This window comes from Piliocolobus tephrosceles, chromosome X, assembly GCF_002776525.5.
Source record: "Piliocolobus tephrosceles isolate RC106 chromosome X, ASM277652v3, whole genome shotgun sequence".
NCBI lineage: Eukaryota > Metazoa > Chordata > Mammalia > Primates > Cercopithecidae > Piliocolobus > Piliocolobus tephrosceles.
Window position 1 is genome coordinate 87,567,830 of NC_045455.1, and position 27,369 is coordinate 87,595,198.

At 46.4% G+C, this 27,369-nt stretch overlaps 1 protein-coding gene across 1 annotated transcript in view; it reads left to right on the forward strand.

Annotated features, from left to right (window-relative positions):
* FLT1 (fms related receptor tyrosine kinase 1) overlaps positions 1 to 27,369 on the forward strand; it is a 196,781-nt gene that overhangs the window by 167,883 nt on the left and 1,529 nt on the right. Inside the window, exons 19-29 of the mRNA XM_023208745.1 lie at positions 2,170 to 2,283; positions 4,343 to 4,431; positions 9,200 to 9,356; positions 9,788 to 9,885; positions 10,556 to 10,678; positions 12,595 to 12,706; positions 14,500 to 14,599; positions 20,014 to 20,119; positions 20,367 to 20,509; positions 22,494 to 22,578; positions 24,610 to 24,704. Coding sequence (XP_023064513.1) covers positions 2,170 to 2,283; positions 4,343 to 4,431; positions 9,200 to 9,356; positions 9,788 to 9,885; positions 10,556 to 10,678; positions 12,595 to 12,706; positions 14,500 to 14,599; positions 20,014 to 20,119; positions 20,367 to 20,509; positions 22,494 to 22,578; positions 24,610 to 24,704 — 1,222 coding nt within the window. The remainder of the gene's footprint in view (positions 1 to 2,169; positions 2,284 to 4,342; positions 4,432 to 9,199; positions 9,357 to 9,787; positions 9,886 to 10,555; positions 10,679 to 12,594; positions 12,707 to 14,499; positions 14,600 to 20,013; positions 20,120 to 20,366; positions 20,510 to 22,493; positions 22,579 to 24,609; positions 24,705 to 27,369) is intronic.

The window sequence follows — 27,369 nt, forward strand, 5'->3', positions numbered from 1 at the left end:
AATGCCTATTTTTTTTTTAAGCCATCAGCATTGATTGTAAAAGACTGCCAAATCACCCACTCTATAAAATTCCTTAAAAAAATTTTCATTCAGCTTTCTTGCTTAAATTAATTGGCCATCTGTTTCTGGGAGATATAAAAAAGGCATGGCCCAGCATGGTAGCTCATGCCTGTAACCCCAGCACTTTGGGAGGCTGAGGAGGGCGGATCACGAGGTCAGGCATTCAAGACCAGTCCATGGCAAAATCCTGTCTCTACTAAAAAATACAGAAATTAGCCAGGCGTGGTGGCGGGTGCCTGTAGTCCCAGCTACTTGAGAGGCTGAGGCAGGAGAATCACTTGAACCCAGGGGTTGGAGGTTGCAATAAGCCGAGATCACGCCACTGCACTCCAGCCTGGGTGATGGAGCGAGACTCCGTCTCAAAAAAAAGAAAAAAACAAAAAAAGCATAAAGTGAAACAAAGGCCATGAGTCAAAAACTCTTTCAAAGTGTCCTTGAGCAAAAATATTAATCTTTTTGGGCCTTACAGTCATGCCTGAAATAAGAAGAGTAATTGTGTTTATTTATTCCAAAATATTCGTTGAGCATCTACTGTAAACAAGCCCTAACCCCATGCGCAGGCTTTGGAGTTTATCTGGTTATTATTAAAAACGATTTGTGCTTATGAAATACCATGTTGGTATCTACCACAATGTTAAATGCACATACCTCTAACCCACTTCCAGGACACTTACTGTCCTACAGAAACACTTACATGTGTGCACAGAGATTACACACAGACTATCACAGTATTAACTGTAATAGCAAAAAGACTACAGACACTCTAAATGTCAGGGACACCATTAATCAATTAAAAAGAATGGGCCCACAGTGGCCACCATTAATGTGATTAACCTGCTGAGCATGGTGTCTCACACCTGTAATCTCAGCACTTTGAGAGGCCAAGGCGGGTGAATCACCTGAAGTCAGGAGCATGGTGAAACCTGTCTCTACTAAAAATACAAAAATTAGCCAGGCATGGTGGCACACACCTGTAATCCCAGCTACTTGGGAGGCTGAGGCATGAGAATCGCTTGAACCCAGGAGGCGGAGGTTGCAGTGAGCTGAAATCGCACCACTGCACTCCAGCCTGGGCGACAGAGCGAGACTCTGTCTCAAAAAAAAAATAAAAATAAAAAATAGAAATAAATAAAAAGAACAGAAAAAGTCTCTGATTTATTAAAAGGGAGGAAACAGATTTTTAAAAATAGACTATACATATATATGATCTCATATATATATATATAGGACCTCTGATTGAATATACATATTTATAAATGCATAGAAAAAGGTCTGAACACCAAACTATTAACAGTGGCTGCTTCTAAGAAGGCAAGTGGGTTGGAGTGGCTTTCACTTTTTATCTAGATCATTTTACTCCGTATCTTTTTATTTCGACTTATATTGTTGAAATATATTTTACAGCAAGATTATTTGATTTTTATATTTCTAAAAATAATTTAAAATGTTTAAATGCCTTGCAAATTAACTAATAAGAACAAACAGAACAAACTCAATTTAGGCTTTAGACTCTGCTAATTCTTGGACTGATAATGCTTATCTCTGAGATTGAAGTTGAAGTCAGATGCTATGGATCCTCACAACCCAAGATAACCCTGTGAACTCCAGAGAGGAAAGGGTTATAGGGAGAAAATAACACATTGCAAAGATGTTTACAAAAGTAGCCATTCTGCCCTGGCAGGCCCCTTGTGCTCCTTCTCTGTGACTCTCCAAAGGGAGAAGGTGAGAAGAGAGGAGGTGGAAGTGTACTCCCTGCCTGGTGGGTTCTTGCTGCACCTGGTTCTGACAGAAGGGAAGCCTTTGGAAGGCACTTTCACGAGGTGCCCAGTTCTGAGTCAGCGCATTGCTGAACAGAACTAGGTCCACCAAGAGGAAGTGTCCAGTGACTAACCCCACTACTGTGCTGGGCCTTACTGTAATCAAAAGGATGTTGGCTCAGGAGGGTGGGAGTAATGAAAACAGTCTGGAGACTTGGCCTTTCTGCAGAATGTGGGGAAGTTAGTGAAGCAACCGGCTGAGCATTGACAAACAAGGAGGGCAAGAATGCCGCCTCCGGCGGAAGGAGCCCCATTGTCCTGTCGCCCTGACTCTTCCTTGCTTCTCACACAGAGGGGGCCACGGCCAGCGAGTACAAAGCTCTGATGACTGAGCTCAAAATCTTGACCCACATTGGCCACCATCTGAACGTGGTTAACCTGCTGGGAGCCTGCACCAAGCAAGGAGGTAATGGAGAAGGGGAGGGCCGGCTCCATCTCCCCCTGCACAGGCTGGGAGAACAGTTCTCTGCCTTAAAGCTCCTTCTCCCTGGCACTGTGCTTCCTCGCCTCCGGAAAAATGGCCTCCCTCGTAGCTCCGGAAGAAACAACTTGTGCATCTACAGAAGGGTGCTCCCCTAAATCCCTTCCCTATGCAGTTAAAGATTCTGAAGAGGACTCCCTTTTAGATCTCCTGCCACAGGCTCTAGGCCAAGCAGAGGGCACTTTTCTCTCAGGATGGGTTTGAAGGAGTGTGGTCAGAGCCAAGGTAAAAGGTAGAAGGTTGCATATGCCTTGAAGCTTCACCTAAAGGAATGAATGAATCACTACTGGTAGGGTCCCGGGAGGAGGTGATGTGGGGCCCTTCCCTCCCGATCCACCATGCAGGCAGACCTTACCCAAGGGAGCAGGAACACAGCTGTGCTTTACGATTAACAGCTCCAGCATGTTGTCGCAGTTCTTTCTTTCCGTATGGCAGGGTTAGAGCTTGAGAGCGCCAGCAAGGTGCAAAGGAGCTGTGCATGCCGATGTTTTCTCCAGCTCTCAAAAGAGGTAGCAGGGATGAAGGGTAGCTGGGGAAGATCTATCTGCCGGGGGCGGAGGTGGTTAGAGAGGCGCTAAAGGCCGGCGAGGCCAGAAAGAGTCGGAGGGACCTGGCCAGGGCTCCGCCTGCTTCTCCGTCATCCTCGGTAACATTTTCTCAAGTTCTTTGTCGTGGCACCCTCATTCTGTTTGCCTCAACTGCATCGGTAAAACTGACCAGGGATAATGAGACAGCCTACCCTCATGTGCGGCCGTCAGCTCCCTGCAGCCGGGTGCCAGCATGGAAGCCGCTCTGAGGAGGGTGGCCTGACCCCAGGCACGAGTCGAGCTCTGCGGCATCCGCCGCCATAGAGGGGAGATACAAAACTCTGGAAGCAACTTCCCGTTCGGGAACCTAGGGGAAAGATGAGATGCTATCAGGATTTCTAGCGTGTCCTCATAGTAAGAGAAAACCACTCCACCAGGACCAGCCCAACTTCTGCAAGACACAAAAAAGAACTAACGGCTTTTGGGCTCCCGGCATGCCCTGCGCAGCGGCAGCTGAAGCAGCTCCAGGGTCACTCCCCTTTAACCCGGAAGTGGTCCTTGCTTTGTGGGTTGCGTGCCCAGCCCAAGCATGCAGTGGAAACGCAGGGCAGGAGAGAGGAGGCCTTCAGAGCACCACATGGGCGCCACAGTGCAGCTGGACTTCCTTCCCAGCCCTCTTGCTTCCTTCAGACCGGGGTCGGATTGACAAACCAAGGTCAGCCTGTGAGCTTAAAATGGTTTGACCTTTTTCAATAGTTGGGGGAAAAAAATAAAAAATGAAAATACTATTTCATGACATGAAATTGTATGAAATTCAAATTTCTGTGTTCACAGTTTTCTTGGAGCACAGTTATACTTGTTTGGTTGTTTCCAAGCTACAAAGGCAGAACTGAGTAGTAGCTCATTGGTCTGCAAAGCCTGAAATGTTTACTAGCTGGACCTTTACAAGAAGAGTTTGCCGACTCCTGCTTTAGATACTCTGGCAAGCCCCAAGGCAAATTGCGCAGACACTGCTGGGGAGAGACGGCCAGGTAGCGGTCTCTGCCCTGGGAGGGAGAGAGGAGCTGCTTAATAGTCGCAGGACTGATGTGACAGTAACTAGAAGCCCCTCTACTTGCAAGGGTCTGGTTAAGAGGCAGAGAGGCTGGCTTTTGCCTCTCCCCTCCTCAAAGGTATTTCTGTCCTTCTTCTTCTAATCCTTTCTCTCTAATGCTTCTGCACTGCTCCCCACCTCCATTTTTTTTTCTTCTTCTGTTTCAATTGTGTTCTTTAAACGCCGCCTTAGGTTAAACTGAAAAAGTCACCCTATTCATGGGCCTCTCATCCTTAAATCGCATCCCTCGGCCCCACTAATACAAAGGCTGGTTGATTTGAGGTTTCTCAGGCAGGCTGAAGGCTGGCAAATGGCTGACTGGCTTGGTGTGGCTGAGCATGAGCATGTGCTGTTTTGGCTGCAGGGCCTCTGATGGTGATTGTTGAATACTGCAAATATGGAAATCTATCCAACTACCTCAAGAGCAAACGTGACTTATTTTTTCTCAACAAGGTAAGGATTTTAAAAGTTGGAGTTTTTTAAAGATAGCAATGAGTTTTCATTTAGTTTGTAGCAACATAAAGCAAGAGAAACCTGTATTGTTCTGTTAATGATTAAGCTTAAAACTCAATCTCTGCTGCTTCTCCTTTTTTCATGTTTTTTTCCCCCTCATAATCTGTTACACTCTAGTGTGGATAGCACAGAGAATCATTTGATCCCTTTGTGTGTATGCAGCCATAATTTGAGAGTAAATCTAGTAGCCACCTATCTAAATATCTATCAATAACTTTCTGTCTTTCTCTTCCTATATATGTGTGCATGTGTATATACACGCAGACATACACAAGTCCCTTATTTCTTTAAGGAAAATAATAGTTAATATAATTGTCTCCATTTATTAGGTTAGATTTTGACTAAGGCTAAATCAACTGAGTGACTTGTACAATCAGCAGTAGACCAATGATGGGGCTAGGGACAGAAAGCATTATCTTTCCTTTCTACTGCCCTTTCTCCCACTTCCTGACACCATCCCTACATATACTCTGAACCAGCCTTATCACTAAATAAAAGCTGTGTAGTAAAAGGAACATGTGGACCCAAGACCTAAGGGCAAACAAGGTTTAAAAGACATTATTGGGCCGCGCCCGGTGGCTCACGCCTGTAATCCCAGAACTTTGGAGGCCGAGTCGGGTGGATCTTGTGAGGTCAGGAGATCGAAACCAGCCTGGCCAACATGGTGAAAATCCGTCTCTACTAAAGGTACAAAAATTAGCCGGGCGTAGTGGCCCGAGCCTGTAATCCCAGCTACTAGGGAGGCTGAGGCAGGAGAATCGCTTGAGCCTGGGAGGCAGAGGTTGCAGTGAGCCGAGATCACATCACTGCACTCCAGCCTGGGCAACAGAGTGAGACTCCATCTCAAAAAAAAAAAAGAGATTATTGAATGGAAGAGAAATAATTTACTAAAACTTTGCCAGTGTGACGTATGGCACCAATACTGTGTCCTTCTCTGAGCTGAAGAAGTCCAAAGGACAGTGATTCAACATTATTAACCAGTAATCAACAACACTGGTGATGAACCCATGTAGTGTGGTGGTTAAGCACTGGGACTCTGGAGTCAGACTTCCTGGATTCAAATCCTGTCTCTACCTGTCATGAAATCTGGGAATGCAGATTACTCAACCTGTCTGTTTCAGTTTCCTCATTTATTAAATGAAGCTTATAATAGAATCCAGCTGATGGGATTATTGGGAGAATAAAAATCTCTCATGTAAACATTCAATAAATTTTTTTTTTTTTTTTTGTTATTTTTTTTTTTTGAGACGGAGTCTCGCTCTGTCACCCAGGCTGGAGTGCAATGGCCGGATCTCAGCTCACTGCAAGCTCCGCCTCCCGGGTTCACGCCATTCTCCTGCCTCAGCCTCCTGAGTAGCTGGGACTACAGGTGCCCACCACCTCACCCGGCTAGTTTTTTGTACTTTTTAGTAGAGACGGGGTTTCACCGTGTTAGCCAGGATGGTCTCGATCTCCTGACCTCGTGATCCACCCGTCTCGGCCTCCCAGAGTGCTGGGATTACAGGCGTGAGCCACCGCGCCCGGCCATCAATAAATGTTAATCATCACCGTCACCACCACTGTCATTATCATCATCAACATCATTGACCTACTAAGATAGAAAAATTGGGTGAGTCCAACTTCGTGCCACTGATCTACATGGTGGATAAAATGTCTGAAATCCAAGAATGATGCCCATTTTTATAATGTGGGCAAGAATCTTAACACACAAATAAGAACCACTGGACAGCTGGCCAATTCTCTCATCCCTCAAACTTTGATCTAATCAAAGACAGAGGTGTTCTACCAGACAGGCAATATATGCAAGAACATCATTTTCCCCAGGTTTAAGTCAGGTCCTCTAATAATTAGAACCTTTTTTTTTTTTTTTTTTTTTTTGAGACAGAGCCTCTCTCTGTCACCAGGCTGGAGTGCAGTGTGCAATCTCAGCTCTACAACCTCCGTTTCCTGGGTTCAAGTGATCCTCCTCCCTCTACCCTCCCGAGCAGCTGGGATTACAGGAGCCCACCACAGTGCCCAGCTAATATTTGAATATTTTGGTAGAGACAGAGTTTCACCATGTTGGCCAAGCTGGTCAAACTCCTGACCTCAGGTGATCCACCTACCTCAGCCTCGCAAAATGCTGGGATTACAGGTGTGAGCCACCGTGCCCGGCCTAAGAATTAGAATCTTGAAGCTGAAAGGGATCTTTGTGATCAGTTGGTTCATACTCGCAGGCTGTAGATATGCTCAGAGAAGTCAAGTGATTGGCTTAAGGACTCACACCTACCATGAGGTGAAGTCAGAATGAGAAAGAACTCAGTTCTCTTGACTCCTCCTCCACTGCCTTTTCTGTGCACCACACTAAATAAGGTGAAAAAAGTATAAGAAAAAGTGGAAAGTGGTGCCTTGGGCTGAGGGCAGTACAAATTCCCCTTAGTCCTGAAATTTTGGACTGACTTCAGGAAGAGCTAAGCCAGCAGAATACCCTAGGGACCTGGGCAGGATGGAACGTTTGGGTTTGTGCGTCCTTTGTTTTGAAGAGTTTGCTTCCTTCTCTGGCTATATTTAATGATTTGCCTCCCTGTGCAACTTGGTGGAGCTTAGTGTTTTTGTGGAAAATCCATGGCTGTCTTTCATATTTGGAAGATAAAGGTAAAGGAAAGACAAAACCAAAAGGCTAAATTGCAAATGGAATACTTCATTTTCCAAATAAATTAACTGGGATCCTTAAATACGGTTTGTAATAAATTCACTATATTCTGCCAGGGTCCCAAGAGTTCAGTAAATTACCTTTATTTAACCAAAGTGGTACTGATAAGCAAAGCTGAATATACCATTGATTGGGAGTCAGGAAGGGAGTGAGACAGCCTGAGTTTTGGTCCTTGGGGACGTGCCTAGGCTGTGACTTCTGGGTGCCTTGGGGACGAAGGCTGCCCAGGGAGAGTTTTCACATGCAGAGCCCTGAGTGAGCATGTGGAGCTTTTTTCTCCCCACGCTATTGCCAGTGTTTCGTCTGATGCCTTCTGTCCAGCAAAAGATCTTGTGAAAAATAAAATTCCAGTCCCCAAATGAACAGAATCCAATATAACTGCATTGTGGAAACACAGTAACAAATAGTGAAAGTCTTTACCTGCCCTCAGGTGGGTTACCTGCGATGGCAGTGGGTATTTACTCTGAGGCCTGCCTCCCTCTGCAATCCCGGAAGGTCTCTTTTCAGGGGCTGGGAACCTTGGGGCCCTTTTGGCTTTTAGACTAGGTTAGGGCTGTCCCTCCTGAAGCTTTCTCCCTGTGCTCTGCTTGCTCCCACTGTGCCCTCTAGTGGAGGGATCGCTCTTGCTTTGTGACATTTCTAGAAAAGCCCAGGAAGGATGGGGGAGGCGGGTTAATCCTAGCACTGCCACACCATGCAAATAGATCAAGGGACACCACTGAACCCCAGTCCCTCTCTGCTTCTGCCTCAGTATTGCTGTCTAGCAGAATCTAAGCTAGGAACATGGTCTAATTATAAAGCCACTGAAAGTGCTAGGTTTTTAGAGTGTCATAGTTACTAGATGAATTACAAAAGGCAATGAAAATCTTTTCTGGTTTCCCATGAGCACCCAGAACTGACAATTCCTTTCCTATGAATCATAAAATAATAGCATAATAGAGCTTTTCAGAAGAGGATAATGAAACTCAGAAAAGTAAGGTGACTTGCCCAGGATCGCATGATTAATGGAAGAGCGAGATGAACCGGGGCTTGAATGCGCAGTCCAGGGTGAAAGGCCATTACTACCCTTGTTAGAATCAACTCATATCTTTGTTTTGAATGGAAGAGAAAAAAAGCAATGTCCATGTTCCCTCCCTCCCCAAGGAAACCTGAGAAATCGGTAACTCTAGCCTTCTCTTCTAACTCCTCCTAGGGGTTACAGAGTGAAGCACCGAGCACGCTGGGGACCCTTTCCTCGCAGTGATGTCATCCTTCACAAGATGGCGTGTGGCATGGAAGAGTGGTTAAGGGCACAGACATGGGCACTGACCAATCCTGGGTTCAAGCTTTTTTTTTTTTTTTATTTTTTTGGAGCTGGGGTTTTGCTCTCATGGCCAGGCTGGAGTGCAATGGCGTGATCTCGGCTCACTGCAACCTCCACCTCCTGGGTTCAAGCAATTCTCCTGCCTCAGCCTCCCGAGTAGCTGGGATTACAGGCATGCACCACCATGCCCAGCTAATTTTGTATTTTTAGTAGAGACGGGGTTTCTCCATATTGGTCAGGCTGGTCTCAAACTCCCGACCTCAGGTAGTCTGCCTGGCTTGGCCTCCCAAAGTGCTAGGATTACAGGCGTGAGCCACTGCACCCGGCCAGCTTTGCTATTTATTAGCTGTGTGTGAATTTGATTACTTTACTTCTCTGAACCTGTTTTGGAAACATTAAACAAGAAATGTACCTAAAGCTTTTAATATACCGGCTCACACAGAGCAAGCATTCAGTAAATACCCACCACTATTAATTTCTTTTTTTATCTGATCTAAGATGCTGTCTAGAATCCCAGGCAAGAGCACAATAGACTCTGCAACCCCAGAGGTAGTCAGGCTCCTGGACACCATAGGGCCCCTGTGCTAGTTCACGATCCATTTTGAGAAGTGAAATGCTCTCATTTCTCATCAGGCAATTGCCAGTTGAGGGACTGGTTTCCTACGCTGTGCTGGAGCTCCTTTTTACCTGGGTCCTTTTCGGTCTCTTCAAAGGATGCAGCATTACACATGGAGCCTAAGAAAGAAAAAATGGAGCCAGGCCTGGAACAAGGCAAGAAACCAAGACTAGATAGTGTCACCAGCAGTGAGAGCTTTGCGAGCTCCGGGTTTCAGGAAGATAAAAGTCTGAGTGATGTTGAGGAAGAGGAGGGTAGGTATTAATTCCTTCCTGTCCTATGCGCTGAGATATTTTTACAACATACTGTGCATCTCTGAAATTTTTTTCTTATTTATCACTCTAATAAACATCCGTGGGAGACTCGAATGGTAATGTCCTGAGGAGATAAGATTTGAATTAAGATTATTTACAGAGTTACTAATTTTGACAGGGAACTCTACCGTTTTCTCCCCTCAGGCATTTTCATCCTAATGGATCATCCCCCTGCCCCCATGCTGGGATAAAATGGGCTGGAGGCCCGGAAAAAATCTCTAGTGTTCATGTTGAAACTCAAATACTCTTAAAAATGAACTCTGATCTACTTGTTGGTGTGTTTTATGTTTTGCTAACATTGTTCCAATAAACTGGGATTTGGTGGGATAACAAGAGCCATTACAAACAGTTACGGTTCTAATGCTTTCCAGATTCTGATGGTTTCTACAAGGAGCCCATCACTATGGAAGATCTGATTTCTTACAGTTTTCAAGTGGCCAGAGGCATGGAGTTCCTATCATCCAGAAAGGTCAGTCTTGCTGTTCACTGTTTTTTCTTCTTTGCCAGGGTTGGACACACACCTCTGCTGTAAATTCATTTCCTAGTATTTGCTGATACCTGTGTTCTTAAATGTAGAGCAAACACCACTGCAAGTACCTTGATTTGCCCTGATATGAGGAGTTTTGAGAATGAGGAGTCGTGAATACCGGTGGATAGAACTGAATTCTGGGGAAAACTCACAGGTATCAGACTAGACAAATCTGGCATCTGCTCTCCACAGTACCCTCTGGCGCATTTTCAAATCTGGCCCAAATCACAACACCTGACTTCATAGGAGAGCTACTATTCATATAGCCATATGGGGCCCTCCCACAAAACTGCAGCTGAAGAAAGATCTCATCTTGGCAGCTCAAGATAAAAGGCTGTGGGGCAAGTTTGCCCACTGATAAATCTTAGATAACCAGCTTCACTGATCAAATAGTAGCCCAGGAGATTCAGAACATGTCTTGACTTTGGGGGCTTGGGGACCTGTATTTGTAGAGAGGCTCTTCATGTGTATGGTAGCAGTGTGCACTGAGAGGTGCTCCCTTCACAGCATAGGAAATGGATTCCCAAATTAAGATCAATGACGCAGAGGTGCAGGAAATTAGTTGGTTAGGTTAAGGAAATGCATTGATTATGCAGCTGTTTTATTCTAGTGCATTCATCGGGACCTGGCAGCGAGAAACATTCTTTTATCTGAGAACAATGTGGTGAAGATTTGTGATTTTGGCCTCGCCCGGGATATTTATAAGAACCCCGATTATGTGAGAAAAGGAGATGTAAGTCAGTGTGATGCTTATTTGACTCATTTATGTCCTATTACTTTTAAACAACAGAAATGGTAAATATTTACACTTCCTCAGCTGTAGTCCCTGAAAACCATCATTGGCTTTCTGTGAAGACAAGCAGTCCAGAGGAGCGGCATCCCAGAGAGCCCTTGTGTAAGGCTCAGAAAGGCCACTGTCTCCTGGTTCTGCTCTCCCCTAATGCCTGGCCTGCCACCTGTCCTTTGGGCAGCGCTGCGTGAGACTTGCTAACCTGAGAAGTGTTTGGTGGGGCCTGGGTGAGACCTTAGCATTACCTTCCTTTGAATCCTGGGGAAATTCCTTGTACCACTGAAAAGAACAGCCTGGACTCTTTCCCTCAGATAAACCCGGGTGATTGATTCAGCAGGTGTATCTGTCTCAGGAAAGGGTGGGGAAGACTGTCAGCAGTAGCTGACTATGGAGGAGACTGTTTACTTCCCGTGGCCTTCCGTGCCTAGCATCTCTCTGCTGGCTCGCACTGGCTTCTCTTCCCTGCTTGTTTTCAGACATAGTGTTATTTTTCACTTTTGTAGGTGACCTCCCACGTCCTCCCTTCTCCAGCCTGTGTACCCTGAGGGTTAAGCTTGTGTCAGGGTGCCAGTGAGTTACAGTAGTGGTTCTCAAATTAATTGAACATACATATCGCCTAGAAGGCGTGTTATGCTACAGTGTGCTGGCCTAACAAGCTTCCACCCCCTAGAGTTTCTGAGTCAGTAAGTCTTGGGTGGAGCCTGAGAATTTGCATTTCTAACCAGTTACTACACCAAGGGTGTCCAATCCTTTGGCTTTCCTGGGCCACATTGGAAGAAGAATTATCTTGGGCCACACATAAAATACACTAACACTAACAATAGCTGATGAGCTAAAAAAAATAAAAAATAAAAATTGCAACACATCTCATAATGTTTTAAGAAAGTTTACAAATTTGTGTCAGGCTGCATTCAAAGCTGTCCCAGGCCACATGTGGCCTGCGGGCCAGGAATTGGACATGCTTGTTCTAGAAGGTGCTGACATAGCAGGTCCTAGGACCATACTTTGAGAGCCACTGCACCACAATCTGTTTGTATAGAAGCAAAACATGCGACTTCACATTGACCCTTTGTAAAAATAAAAGAAAATAAAGGAAAACAAACTTTCCTTGGGGCCCTGGTCCGGAGAGATGGCATCAACCTTCATGTTAGTCCACCCCTCCTTTCTGTTCATCTGTATCTGTGTCAGCCTCCCTGCCCCTCCCACTTCCTTTCTCCTTGTCTCTCCTTTATCCCATACCTCCCACCAGTTCCCATCATCTAAAGTGGTGAGGCCTAACTCACTGGGATTCCTGCTATCTGAAAGAGAGGAAGATTTGTCTACATGCTTGAAAACCAACTGTATATTCTCTTTCAACACTGACTTCTTTCCTTCTTCTCTTCTTTCTGATGCTTTTGCACACTCTCCCTATTCAGTGACTTTTGAAATCTTGTCTTTTTGCATAGGAATGCTTTTAAAATCCTCCTTCTTTGGAAAAATTTTTAGAAATCACCACCATTTTTCAGGATATCCTTAAATTCAGATCACTTTTCCTTTTCCAAGTCCTGAGTGTCCCTGTGGAGTGCAAGCTTTCTTTGTGGGGGAGGATTTCTCACAGAGCCATGCAGTTAAGGACATGCTGACCACATCAGTGGGGCTTACTGAACATGTACTGCCTTCACTGGACTCAGTATAGCACTCTAGCTCCCTCTTTTAGTGTAACACTGCATACTATGGTGTTCTCTATGTCAGAAGCCAGAACTGCTCTAGGAAATGATTTATGGGCCATATGTTATCTGGGAGGTGACCCCATGGGCACTTGGATTGAATGTGCTTTGTTTTCATGCCCTTCTGCTCAAGGCCCCTTTGCCCTCTTCTAGACTCGACTTCCTCTGAAATGGATGGCTCCTGAATCTATCTTTGACAAAATCTACAGCACCAAGAGCGACGTGTGGTCTTACGGAGTATTGCTGTGGGAAATCTTCTCTTTAGGTAAATTTGGGAGAAGGAAGAGATCAAACAGCCCAGAAATAAATGTCTGCATCTTCTGCTGAATGTCCTTTGGCTAGATAGCCTTTAGATTAGCTCCTACTGTAACAAAAACTCTTAGGGTGCCATGGGTCCATGTAGACTCTCAGATGAGTAATGGCATATGCTTGTCTACCCTCTACTGTAAAAGGGCTTTATACGATCATGAGCAAGTTCAGATGGGTATAAAGTCTGAAGTCAGGTTTATCTTTTTCTGTACTTTGCCCAATTCTGTCCTTTTCCAGTTCCTCAACACGCACACCTCTAACGCCCTTGCCCGTTCCCTCCCCGCATCTCCCACCACCTCAAAATTTCTTCCTAGGAAAGGCCATAACAAGCTCAGCTAACCCAGTGAGGAAAGTGTTGTTAGAAACAGGAGACCTTTCCAGTGCCTCTGATATTAGCACATGATACGGCTCTGGACACCGGATTATACAGGATGAGCAGTAAAGAACACTTGTTGTATTGATTCTGCTTGCAACAACATCCACTATGGGTGGCTGGAAGCCCTGTTCAAAGCACACAGATGCGTGCAGAGCCCACATCTGCTTGCAGACACACAGTGATGATGTGAGGCCTCCAAAACTCAAGTTCTAGCCAAGAGTCTTCTGGGCTTTGCCAAAAATTTGCCTTTCACAGCAAATAAAAGTCACCCAGTAACATCCCTGGTTTCCTGTAATGTGTGAAAATCATTCCCCTGCTTTCGATGACAGGCACCTGTTGCTTCCAGTCTTTGAAAGCAGCTTGGCGGCTGCAGTGGCCCCACAATGACACAGTGCCAGCACTGCACGTCTCCCAGCTGCTTCCTACCAGCAGTAATCACTAGAAAGTGCAGACAAACAAATGCTGAGGTAGATGAGGCTCAAGGGCTAGAACAAGAGTGCATTAGAAGGCCTTGCCACCCCCAACCCTGGCAAGAATCCCCCTAAAAGGAAAGGTTGTAGGGAAATCCTGGGCAGTAAAACTGGCAGAAGGCAAAGCCTAGGCCTCTTAGGTCTCTGGCGCTCTTAGGTCTGCAGACTCCTGACCACGGGCAGCCCCCACCCCACTCCACTCCATTCAGCCCAGCCCTGGAGCCCAAAGCCCCCCTTCCCTCAGGCCTGTCACAACTCCGAGAGCCCTGGTACTGTAGGAAGTTTGCAAGAGAGTGAATTAAAGTCATTCCCACTCAAGTGTGAATGATTCCCAAGTAGCCTATCCCAAATCTATTGGCGTTTTAAAAAGAAGCCTAAGCCAAGTGCTGTGATGGTGAGGACCTGGAGTCCCAGCTGCCCTGGAGGCTGAGGCAGGAGAATTGCTTGAGCCCAGGAGTTCGAAGCTGCAGTGAGCTAAGATCATGCCACCACACTCCAGCCTGGTGACAGAGGGAGACCCATCTCTTAAAAAAAAGAAAACTCGCTAACCCAAAGGATGAGTCTCTAATGATGGAACTTCTTTAGAGTTACTTGTGGGGAGAAGACCAGGACCCTTCAGACGACACCTCTTCCTCTGACCACACAGGCAGGAGTAGCCATAGGAATGGCCTGTGGGCACCAGCCCCACACCATGTGACCACCCAACCAAGTGGGTGTCCTTAGCAAGGACTCGCTGAGCTTCTCTGTGTGTTGTACTGTAAGTTGAGATCTGTTGTAGTCACTGGGAATTTATTACTAAGACATCACTTTAAAGGGAGGAAAGAAACACTGAATTGTCCCCTCTTGATCTTTTGTACCCTGAAGCCATAATAGGCCCTGTGTTTTCCACATTGTCTCCCACAGGCGGGTCTCCATACCCAGGAGTACAAATGGATGAGGACTTTTGCAGTCGCCTAAGGGAAGGCATGAGGATGAGAGCTCCTGAGTACTCTACTCCTGAAATGTGAGCCCTTGGTGCCCTCCGCTCCCCATCTGCCAGCTCGCTTTTCACCAGGGCATCCCTGAGGGGGGATGTTTTGTGGATTCTTAGAGTCCCAGCCTTGGAAGATGCCCAGGTTCTTCTTTCCTTTAGAGATGCTCCCCTCAGCCCGTCAGGCCCAGATGTGCTGGGAGTGTTTTCTTACGGGGGGGCACATGGCCCTTGACCCATCCCTACCTATTTTCTCTCCTGACCACTGACATGACTTCAAGGGCTCTAGCTGGGAACTGAAGTTAGAAACTCAGTTTCTAGGTATGAATCCAGGCAAAACAAACAGGCCACCCAGGAACTGAATGCAAGACCTTGGCCTCGCTCACAGAGTGGGAGCCAAACAGACCTAGCAGCCCTAGGGATGGAGGGCCAGACCTCGATCTGATGACCACTCCAGTGTCTGCACGGAACACCCACGCGGGGTTGATGTCGTCTGCAGGAGAGGTCTGGAGAGGAGAAGGGGAACTTCCTGATGTCATGATTATGCTTCACAGAAGGCTTTGTGGGCAGTACAAGTTCCTTAGAATCCTTCAGGAGGAATAGGGGCCGGGCGCGGTGGCTCACATCTGTAATCCCAGCACTTTGGGAGGCCGAGGCGGGTGGATCACTTGAGGTCAGGAGTTCAAGACTAGCCTGGCCAACATGGTGAAACCCCGTCTCTACTAAAACTACAAAAGTTAGCCGGGCCTGGTGGCAACTACTTGCGAGGCTGAGGCATGAGAATCACTTAAGCCCAGGAAGTGGCGATTGCAGTGAGCCAAGATCATGCCATTGCACTCCAGCCTGGGTGACGACGGAGTGAGACTGTGTCTCAAAAAAAAAAAAAAAAAAATCCTTTGGGAATAGGCCCAGCAGCTATCTGGAGCTGCCTGGTCACGTGACTTTTCGGGGTGTCCCAGTGAGGCTTTCTCCATTGTGCAAATTGCACGTGCTTGCCTCTCTTGGACACTCTTTTTTTCCTGGGGCTTTGTGGATGTTCTGCACTTTGAGGCCTGAGCAGGAATGTGATGACACTTGCACTTTTGTGGAGCTGCTGACAAGGACTTAGGCCTCCCTGAGGCGGCACCACCTTTCCTGAACTGGCAGGGGCCCTCCCCTTCCACCCACACAATGGGGTCCTGTCAGAAGCACTGGCTGGCCTTTGAGAAGGAGTCAGGGAATGCAGGAAGTGTGGGCTTGGCCAAAGGGCAAAGTCGCTGTCTCTTTCCTTCATCATCTCGGGGTAAGGGTAGGTCAGGCCCAGAATGGGGAACTGGAGAGGTGGACGGGAGACTCAGGCCCAACAGCAGGGCTGGGTAGCTCTGCCCAAGCATAGGGAAGCGGGAGGGGACCTGTTCTTGTCACTGGTGCGTGGTGCCCTCATCAGAAAAGGACAGGGAGCTGAGGCAAGGCCTGTTTCTGAGAGCTGGGGATAGAGCTAGATGATTCACTTTATGATTTTCTAAGTGTTTTCCCACATATAGTCTCATTTGAAGTTCCCAGAGACCTTGAGGGGTGGTCAGGGCAGCTATTATAATCTGAGTTTAGCAAGTAATGAAACTGAGATGCCGAGACCTGAAGCAATGTGCTGTCTGTCAGCTGAGAAGCAGAGGAGACGTTTAGAACCCAAGCCTCTGGACTGATGTCCCTAGACCACAGGGGCCGTTGAATTAAGAACAGACCCCACATTCCTCAGAAGAAATGCTTCTGATATGGCCACTCATGCTTTGAATTAAATATGTCCTGCCAATCTTCACATAGTCTGAAAATCTCAAGAGTAAGCTCTCAATTACTACTAATAATTGTTATTATTAAATAATATTTTTACATAAAAATAAATGGAAAACAGTATGAAATTAATTTTTATTTTTACTTCCATATAAATTCTAAATAGTATGAAACTAGTTTAGTTGGGTTTTGTTTGTTTGTTTTTTCGAGATAGTGTCTCGCTCTGCTGTCCAGGCTGGAGTGCAGTGACGTGATCTCAGCTCACTGCAGCCTCCACCTCCTGAGTTCAAGTCATGCTTCTTCCTCAGCCTCCTGAGTTGCTGGGACTATAGGCATGTGCCACCACGCCTGGCTAATTTTTATATTTTTTTTGTAGAGATGGGGTTTCTCCATGTTGGCCAGGCTGGTCTCAAACTCCTGAGCTCAAGTGATCCACTGGCCTTGGCCTCCCAAAGTGTGGGGATTACAGGAGTGAGCCTCCATGCCTGGCCTGAAATTAGTTTTTATTTTAACAATATTGAATAATACTGATTAAACAGTTATTTGGTGCTTCTAAGTGCCACTATTTTAAGCATTAATTTATTTAATGCTCATAACAGTCCTATAAAGTAGGACTACCATGATTTCTATTTCACAGATGGGAAAACAGGCACCGCACATGTAAGTGATTTGCTCAGGGCTGCATTGGTAATAACTTAAGCGAATTCAGCCTGAGTCCAGAGACCACAGCACCATCCTACACCCCTGCAGAATGTGTTTCCCATTCATACCCAGGCTGTGGTCGGAAATAACTCAGAGGTACAAAGTCACATCAACTTTGGACCAAAAATGGCCTTGGACTTGCTCAAACCTTCAAGTCTTTACATAAACCTCACTCAGGTAGCTCCCTTGCCTCAAGCGACCTAGAGTGGTATGGTTCCTTAATTCTGAGGAGGGGGAGATTTTAGAAATTTTAAAAAGTAAGAAGCTCTGGTGAAATATGTCTTCAGAAGGCCAGACTTCAAACCTTCAGACATTTTCTCCAGCATGTGAAAGCTGATGGAGTAATTTCCTTCTTGTTTGTTCTAACAGTAGGAAGGGCTGGGTGAGGACCAAGTGCAGCTTCTCAGAACTGGGATTCTGTGATCTGAACTTGGCGTAAAGCGGTGTGTATTTGGGAACTTGGGTGATAGCTTGGAAAGAAAACTTCCTGGAGGCCCCTCATCCCCAGCTTGGATGCAAACTAATGTCTCTTAACTTTACTAAACCTATTTACTTAGTGGCACAAAATCTTGTAACACTGAGTTGCTGGTTCCTTGCCCAGATACTGTTGAATCAGATGTCTTTCAATAAGGGAATAAGCAATGAATTTTTTGATTTTGTTTTTTCTTTTCCTTTGGTGTTTGCTGAGATGATTCACATTGGATTTTAGGCAAGAAGTGCGGAAACTAAAAATCAGAATCCAAGAGTCAAAAGTCAAAAACAGCAAGTGGTTGTAGAGGGTTCCGTTTACAAGTGTCAGCAGGGGAATCAGGGAGTGTCCTGCTCAGGACGGTGCCTCTCCCAGACAGCAGCTTGACCCTGTGGGGAGACCATGGTGCGGGAGGAGACGAGCCCAGAGTCTCTGCCTGAAGGCCTCTCTTTGGAGCCCAGCCTCAACCTCACAGGCTCAAGTGATCCTCCCGCCTCAGCCTCCTGTACTACAGGGACTACAGGTGTGCATCACCATGCTTGACTAACTCTTCTATTTTTTGTGGAGATAAAGTCTCGCTATGTTGTCCAGGATGATCTTGAACTCCTGACTTCAAACAATTGTCCCACCATGGCCTCCCAAAGCATTGGGATGATAGGTGTTAGCCGCCACACCTGGATTCTTTTCTTTTTTTTTTTTTTCTTTTTTTTTTTTTACCTTCCTGTAGTCTTACTGCCTTTGGCAGCCACCTCATATACTTGGAAACAAAATAGGAATATACTTAAGAGATATCTAGAGCCATTGGCGCCCCCTAAAGGCATACCTCTAAGAAGTGTCCGAGGGAGGATATGAACTGGGCTTTCTCAGGTTGTTTCCCCAGCAACAAGCATCTCCCAGCACAAGTAACGTCTGCAGTACAGCTGAAGAATTCACAGAAGGAGCAGAGTTATCTCTTCCCGGAGACGAGTCTGACTTCTCTTAGCAGATATTTATGGCCCTGGGGTAGGCGAGAGCTGTGGAAATGAGGCCCTGCCCACACAGTGCTTACAGCCTGATTCCCACCCAGAGGGTGGGAATCAAATTCGGAGCCCGTTCAGATTTGAGTGTGACTCAGAGTCCTTTTTCATCCAGACCATCTTCTGAGAGAAGAGGTAACATATAATAAACATCCCTTGAAGAGCGCGAGGTTCAAGGAGAATCAGTTCTTAGTGCAGTGTGTGTGTGGACCTCTGGCCTGTGTTTTTCAGAGAGGGTGGTAGGTACAGACCTCAATTCCATGCAGACATGCCCAAGAGACGAGCCTGATGCCTTTACATCTAAAATGTAAAGAAGAGGCTGGGCGCGGTGGCTCATGCCTGTAATCCCAGAACTTTGGGAGGCCGTGGCTGGTGAACAGTTGAGGCCAGGAGTTCGAGACCAGCCTGGCAAACATGATAAAACCCCATCTCTACTAAAAATACAAAAATTAACCAGGCGTGGTGGTGGGTGCCTGTGATCCCAGCTACTCAGGAGGCTAAGGCAGGAGGATCACTTGAACCTGGGAGGCGGAGGTTGCAGTGAGCTGAGATCATGCCCACTACACTCAAGCCTGGTCGACAGAGCGAGACTGCATCAAAAATAATAATAATAATAATAATAATAATAATAATAATAATAAAATGTAAGAGAAGAATTGCAGAGGAATCTGTTAACATTGGAATCCCAGGACAAGATTTGACCTCTGTGCTATTAGGACAAATATCCTTTCATATCCAGGTGCCTAGCCTGTACTGTGTGCCTTGAGTGGTGGGAGGCCAGTTTGTAACAGCAGCTTTGCAGTGCTGGGGGAGAATGATCAGCTACACACAGGACCCTTGCTCACAGCCCCAGAAGCTCCACACTGGGGCTTCAGCTTCTGGAAGTGACACAGTCATGTACACAGGACCTTCCCCACCGGTCTCCACTGCTTAGTCCATCAAGGGAAGTGTGAGGACTTGGAAATGCCACATGCTTTTTAAGAAGCCAGCTAAACCAACCTTTGTTACAACCCGAGAATGAAATAAGTACTACTGACTATTCGGCCATTGATATTTATGGCTGTATGACCTTTTTTTTTTTTAAACTTAAAGGACATTGTCCTCCTTCTGCAAGTGCAGGGAGGAACCCTCCACTTCACATTGAACTGCAGTGAGCAGTGGGGTTTCCCTTCCCAATAGCTGTGTTTCAGTCACAGAACTCAGACCTTCCACCTGCAGAGGCCACAGGCACAACAAAGAACCTGGGTATCCATGAGCTCTGGAGGGTTGGTTAGTCTGTCTTGGTAGACGTGTTTTCCACTGACTGCAGGACCTGGCCCAGACAGCCTTTTAAGTGCTGGTGCTATAAACCCAAACCTAAAAATGAAGCAGGGTCACATAGTACAGAAAGCTTGGTCTTTGTGCGGATGACAGCCCTCCCTTTGCAGTACGTAAGGCAATGCATAGGATGATCACTGCTCTCCAGCTATTTCTGTTGCTGTTTTCCCCACCAGCTATCAGATCATGCTGGACTGCTGGCACAGAGACCCAAAAGAAAGGCCAAGATTTGCAGAACTTGTGGAAAAACTAGGTGATTTGCTTCAAGCAAACGTACAACAGGTAAAATTAAATTACATCAAAATGCCTTTGAGTGTACATCGGGGGGCATTTTGTTTTTTTAAGAGCTATTAATAGAATAGCTGAGATGAGAAGTTTTAAAAAGTGTGTGTATGTGTGTATGTACAGAATTGTCTTGTCAAAACACAACCAAGATTGTGCGAATGACAAATCAAAGTTGACATAATGGTTCGTAGAAATTGTTGAAGTCAGAATTGATGCAATGAGAGCTCTATCTTTGGTATTTTAGGATGGTAAAGACTACATCCCAATCAATGCCATACTGACAGGAAACAGTGGGTTTACATACTCAACTCCTGCCTTCTCTGAGGACTTCTTCAAGGAAGGTATTTCAGCTCCGAAGTTTAATTCAGAAAGCTCTGATGATGTCAGGTAAGATTTCTTTCTCAAACTTTATATCACAGAATTTTCCAACAAAAAAAAGAAGGAAAAAGAAAGAAGGAAGGAGGGAAAGAAGGAAGGAAGGGAGGGAGGGAGGAGGGAGGGAGGGAGGGAAGGAAGGAAGGAAGGAAGGAAAATGGAAGGAAGGAAGATTGTGTAGTGATCATCACCCATATCCCATCCCTAAATTCAACTGTTGTTAACATTTTGCCCCATTTTGTCTATTATACTGTCTATGATTGTGTTTGTTCTGGATTTTTCTTTTTGCTGAATCATTTAAAAGGAGGCTTAAGTCATAATAGCACTTTACTCCTAAATACTTTGGTATACATTTTGGAAGAAGGCTGTTATTGCTGGGCACAGTGGCTTGTGCCTGTCATCGCAGCACTTTGGGAGACTGAGGTGGGAGGATCACTTGAGCCCAGGAGTTCAAAATCTGTCTCGGCAACATAGAGAGACTTTGTCTTACTAAAAATAAAAAAAAAAAATAGCCGGGTGTGGTGGTGTGCACCTGTAGTCCCAGCTACTCAGGAGGCTGAGGTTGGAGGATCACTTGAGCCCTGGAGATGGAGGCTGCAGTGAGCTATGATTGCATGACTGCACTCAAAGAAGGACATACTCCTGTGTAAACCACACCAAAATTATCACACCAAGTAAATTCCTTAATGCCATCTAATAGTCAAATTTCCATAATTTCACCTGTGTCTTTACATCTTTTTGTAAAAAGCAGGATCCAATTAAGAATAACAGATTACATTTTCTAAAGTTTCTTGTCTATCTTATTCTAGAACCTTCCCCCATCTTTTCTTTTCCCCACAACATTGAATTTTTTGGTGAAACCTTAGATAAAACTAAACAAACAAAGCGAGCTGTGTTTTCATTTGTTTTGCTTTGTTTTGACCTAACAAATGAATCTATCCCGTATTACTGCAGAGGGAACTGGAGAAGGGGCAAGGCAAGGGAACAAATATGTACTGTGGCCACTGCTGGCCCCGGGGCCTGACTTCAGGACTGCCAGTTACACATGCATGAAACCTGGGCAGGGCTGATGGTCACACAGACACGTGCTGGGTCTGGCATGGTGCTAGGCTTTTTCCCTCTCTCAACTCCTTGTATGCTCACAGCAGTCTTGGGAAGAACATATCATTCCTGTTACGTAAACGGAGACCTTAAGGCTCCCGGGAGGAAGGCTTGCCGAAACCGTGTAGCCAGAAAGTGGCAGAATAATTGTCTAACCCAGCAGTTCTGACCCTCCCTCCCTGTACCCGATGCAGTCAGGACTCTTTTTAGGGCTTCCAGACCGTGCTATGGAACTCTAGCATCTCTCTTTGCAGCAGGCACAGCTCGTCTGGCTCTGACCTCAGTTCGGCCACCAGGGAAGATATGGGAAGGAGCTGCAGCAGTCAGAAAATACTGCTCGCAGCCGGGCGCAGTGGCTCACACCTGGAATCCTAGCACTTTGGGAGGCCGAGACAGGTGGATCACCTGAGGTCAGGAGTTCAAGACCAGCCTGGCCAACATGGTGAAACCCCATCCCTACTAAAAATACAAAAATTAGCTGGGTGCAGTGGCATGTACCTGTAGTCCCAGGTACTTGGGAGGCTGAGGTAGGAGAATCACTTGAACCATGGAGGCGGAGGTTTCAGTGAGCTGAGATTGTGCCACCGCACTCTAGCCTGGTGACAGAGCAAGACTCTGTCTCCAAAAAAAAAGAAAATACTGCTACCCACCTGTGACAGGTCCCTCTGGGAGTTTCCTCAACACGACAGAATGTGAACTGACAACCACGGGAGGCAGTGGCAAAGCCGTCAGGATTCCCAGGGGTCCCAGCGGGGAGACTGGGGCCTCAGGAGTTAGGTGATTCCAGTTGGTGTGTTTGGTTCCTCTTAGCTGGGATAGGATGCCTGTGGTCTCCTGACTCATTACAGCTGAATGCCTTTTCCTGTCTTGATCATTCTTTCTGTTTCTTCGTTAGATATGTAAATGCTTTCAAGTTCATGAGCCTGGAAAGAATCAAAACCTTTGAAGAACTTTTACCCAATGCCACCTCCATGTTTGACGTAAGTCATGAAGTTAAGGTACCCAGTGCACGCTGACAGACCCCTTCTTCAGATCCCTTCCGAACACCACCGCCAGTAGTGTGGCAGCTCTTGGTCAGCGAGGGTCTGGATTCAGGAGTGGCTGAAATGACGGTGTCGGAGGACTGACAGCTCGACCTAGCTGTACAGAGCTAATTTGAAAGTAGAGTTCCGTGAACTCACTCCAGGACCCAAGTCCCTGCGTGGTAGGAATTTAGACCCTTAGGAAACTCCACTGTGTATTTCTAAGCTGCTTAGATGTCAGTGATGCAGCTTTGCTTTCAGAGTAACAGAGGAACTCCCAGCTGTGTGGGTGGAGGGCTTTGTGATGTAACAGAGAGTGCTCTCCTGCAAGCAGCCTTGAGGCTGGGAGGGGTCCACCTAAGCCTTATGCTCCTTTCCCCTGAGGTGGCCCTGTTCCTACCCAGCCACACTGGGAGAAGCCAACCAGTATAGCCTGGCAAACAAGAGGCCTCACCAGCTCTTCTCTCTAAAGCCCTGTGATGTGGGGTTGAGGGGCTAAGGGGAGGAGAGGAGGATGGGCAGGAGCGATACTGCAGTTCTGATGTTGCAGCCTCTGGGACTCAAAGTGTGATCTCCAGATAGGCAGGTTCCTACAACCTAGGAGCCGGCTAGAAATGCCAGCTCTCAGCACCCACCCACACCCACTGAGTCAGGTGCGCCTTGGCAAGATTCCTAGGGGATTCCTGCACACATTAATGTTTAAGAAGTGCTGGTGAGGCCGGGCGCGCTGGCTCACGCCTGTAATCCCAGCACTTTGGGAGGCCGAGGCAGGTGGATCATGAGGTCACGAGATCGAGACCATCCTGGCCAACACCGTGAAACCCAGTCTCTACTAAAAATACAAAAAATTAGCTGGATGTGGTGGCAGGTGCCTATAGTCCCAGCTACTCGGGAGGCTGAGGCAGGAGAATGGCATGAACCTGGGAGGCGGAGGTTGCAGTGAGCCGAGATCGCGCCACTGCACTCCAGGCTGGGCAACAGAGCGAGACTCTCTCTAAAAAAAAAAAAGAAGTCTGGCAATGACCATGTCCCATAAGCAGCCTGGAAGGCCAACAGCCGTGTGAAGGTGATCACTGCAATCAGTGTGGCCTTGAGGCAAGCACAGTCATCCTTAAAAAATAAAACCACAACCTTATGAGACACACCAGATAAAGGGAAAGATTATTTTAAATATTTTAAGCATCAAAAATAAGCTGAAGAACATAAAAGTAAAGTATATGGATATATTGTTTGGCTGCTTGGTACATTGTTTTCAAGGCCAAGGGAAAAATACTGAGCAAAACGTGAAAGAATTCTCAACCTTCACCCTCCAGCTCTAAATCAGTGGCCGATGATGACAGCTTCTTTGTTTGCTTAGGTGTTTACTCATAATTAAGGACACTGCCCTGTAAGAGTCTTAAAAGTGGCAGGAACAAAGCATGGGATCCACTTACTGGAACATGCCGTATTAACAAAGTAGTAAAGAGTCTGCAGGAAACTCAGTGCCAAAGAGAAACCAACAAGGAAATCTAATTGCTGGAGACTGTATCCAAGGGGTGGGGGGTGGGGGCTGAGAATTCCATCAAGTTTAAGAAAAAAAATCAAACCATGTCTTTACGATTTCTTAGAATTCGTGTCTATGGTGGCTACCGCTACTATGGCATAGTCATAGTCGCAATCTGCCAAATTAGTTTTAGTATCTTTATGCAATAAGTTGCATCACAGTTTACTATGGAAAATGTTAACCTGTTACTTGCCATTTTCCCTTTTGCTTAAATGTATTTACTTCATGTTCAGGAAGGGCCTCAAAGTCACTGGGGATCAGACATGATTTGCAGCGGGTCAAGTTTGTAGTGGCCAAGAGAGAAAATGCTTTGTCTCAATAGGCGGGGATTGTGGAGGGTGAGGCAGAGCCTGGATCCACAGATGCATCCCGGGATCATCCCTCAGGCTCAGCATGGACTCCCGCTGGGCCAGGCAAGAGTATAACCTTTCTCCTTCTCCCCCCAGGACTCCCAGGGGGACAGCAGCACTCTGTTGGCTTCTCCCATGCTGAAGCGCTTCACCTGGACTGACAGCAAACCCAAGGCCTCGCTCAAGATTGAGTAAGCATCGGGTATCTTTTCTGTGATCAGCTGATGGAGGGCCCAGGGGAGATGCTGGGGATAGGTGGTGTAATGACGGATGTTTGAGGACTATTTGCCCTCCTGAACTATAGTGTTCAGCCGTTGCAGAAAAGCATTTCCCCCCAGAGGGCAAAAAAAGGGGAACATCAAATGGGACCTATGAGCACCAAGCTCTGGGGATAACGTGCAGAAAATCTTGCAAAGACAGGCATTCCAGACGTGGGAAGCACAGTGCCTCAGGGAAAGAAGCCTGATGTGCCCGCCTGTGCATGGTGCAGACGGAGACACGCCCCCGGCGGTGGGAGAGGACACCCCCGCTGTTACTCCTACGCCGGCAGGGTTGATACATGAGGAGTCCCAGTACTGTTTTCCAGGGCTAAGACCTGCACCCTGAGAACTCAGCCCCTACAGATGAATGACTTTTCCATTTCATCCTGGCACCCTTTTCTCACTTGACAATTTCTCCACGAAGCCCTGGCTTGACCAGTCCACCAGCTCCTCCCTCCACGCCGTGGCCACCACTGTCAGGAGTCTTATGCACCACTAAATGCCACTGCCGCTTCTCTGTGCGAGTCGCTACCTCGCAACAGTGCTGGACTGGGAAAAGCTGTGCCTGTCGGATGTTCCTTCCTGTTCCCTGTCTCACCCGAAGGCAGAACCTGCTCCTCTTTCACCTGAATCCGGGGTGGGCAGCCATTTTTTTAAAGGGCTAGATAGCAGATGTTCCCTACTGCCATTAGCAGGGGTGTCCAATCTTTTGGCTTCCCTGGGCCACAATGGAAGAATTATCTTGGGTTACACATAAAATACACTGACACTAATGATAGCCGATAAGCTAAAAAAGTTGCAAACAAATCTCATAATGTTTTAAGAAAGTTTATGAGTTTGAGTTGGGCCGCATTCAAAGCCATCCTGGGCTGCATGCAGCTCGCGGGCCACAAGTTGGGCAAGCTTGCATTATAGTATAAAAAGCAGCCGTAGACAATACATCATCAAGAAGACATGACTGTGTTCCCACACACCGTATTTACAGAAACAGGTGAGCATGGCCAGCGAGTACATGAAAAGATGCTCAACATCATTAGTCATTAGGGAAATACAAATCAAGACTACCATGAGGGGCTGGACGTGGTGGCTCATGCAGTAGTCTCAACACTTTGGGAGGCCGAGGTGGGTGGATCACTTGAGTCCAGGAGCAACATGGCAAAACCCTGTCTCTACTAAAATTACAGAAATTAGCTGGGCGTGCTGGCATGTGCCTTTAGTCCCAGCTACTTGGGAGGCTGAGGTGGGAGGATCACTTGAGCTTGGGAGTTTGAGGCTGCAGCGAGCCACAACTGCACCACTACACTCTAGCCTGGGTGACAGAGGGATTAAAAAAAGGGAAAGAGATTACCATGAGATACCACTTCACGCCCATGAGGATAGCTAGATGAAGTCAGTGTGGCGAGGATATGGAGAAATTGGAACCTTCCTACGCTGCTGGTGGAAATGTAAAATGGCGCAATCCCTTTGGAAAACAGTTTAGCTGTTGCCCTAAAAGGTTAAACAGTTACCCCGAGACTCAGCAATTCAACTCCTAGGCATATACTCAAGAGAAATGAAAACTGATGTCCACAGCAAAACTTGCATACAGATGTTCACAGCAGCATTACTCATAATCGCCAAAAGTGGAAACAACCTAAATATCCATCAGTTGATGACTGAATAAAATATGGTATATCCACACAATATAAAATTGTCAATAAAAAGTACGCATTATGCATGCATGCTACAACCTGGATGAACCTTGAAAATATTACGCTCAGTAAAAGCAGTCATAAAATATCTCATATTGTATGGTTCCTTTTATATGAAATGCCCAGAATTGGTAAATCCAGAGGCAGAAAGTAGACCAGTAGTTGCCTTGGGCTGGAGCTGGAGGGTGTGAGGAAGAAAGACTGCCGATGGGTAGGAGTTTTGGGGGATGGTGGCAGCTCTCTAAAGCTGATTATGGTGATGTTTGCACAACTTGTGTCGATACAAAAAACCATTGGCTTACACACTTTAAATAGGTGAATTATGCAGTATGTAAATTCTATCTCCATAAAGCTCTTATTAAAAAAAACACCAGCCAGGTGGGCAGATATGGGGTATAGTTTTTGAACCCTGATCTAATCAAAGAATGGCAACAAGTGCCTCCAAGTGATGTAGTCAGCACAGTTTATCGACCACAAGTAAATGGGAAAGACGGGCATTTCCAGGCGAACACCAGTGTGCTGTTTCCTGTTCACTTGAGCACAGTGATATTAGAATTGAGCTACAGCCGATCAGAGGCACCAGCGAGGAATGAATGGATCAAAGGGGAAGGTAGGATACATGCTCTTTTGTTTCCTACTTTGGAACACCTCAGAAAATGGGTGGTGACTAATTTTATCTAGATATTTGTTAAAGAAAAACATAAGCCATAAATTGTATCCTCTACTCTGAGACTGAAACGATAGAACATGGACATGTTAGTCCAGACCAGTCTAAAACATGCTTCACGGGTTCCCCTCCTCATCCCAGATCTCTTGAAAATAAAAAATTCAAACGAATATTAAAGGGCAAGAGCAGCCCTTCCTCCTCAGGTGTCTGTCCTAGTCTGGATATAACGTAGAGGACC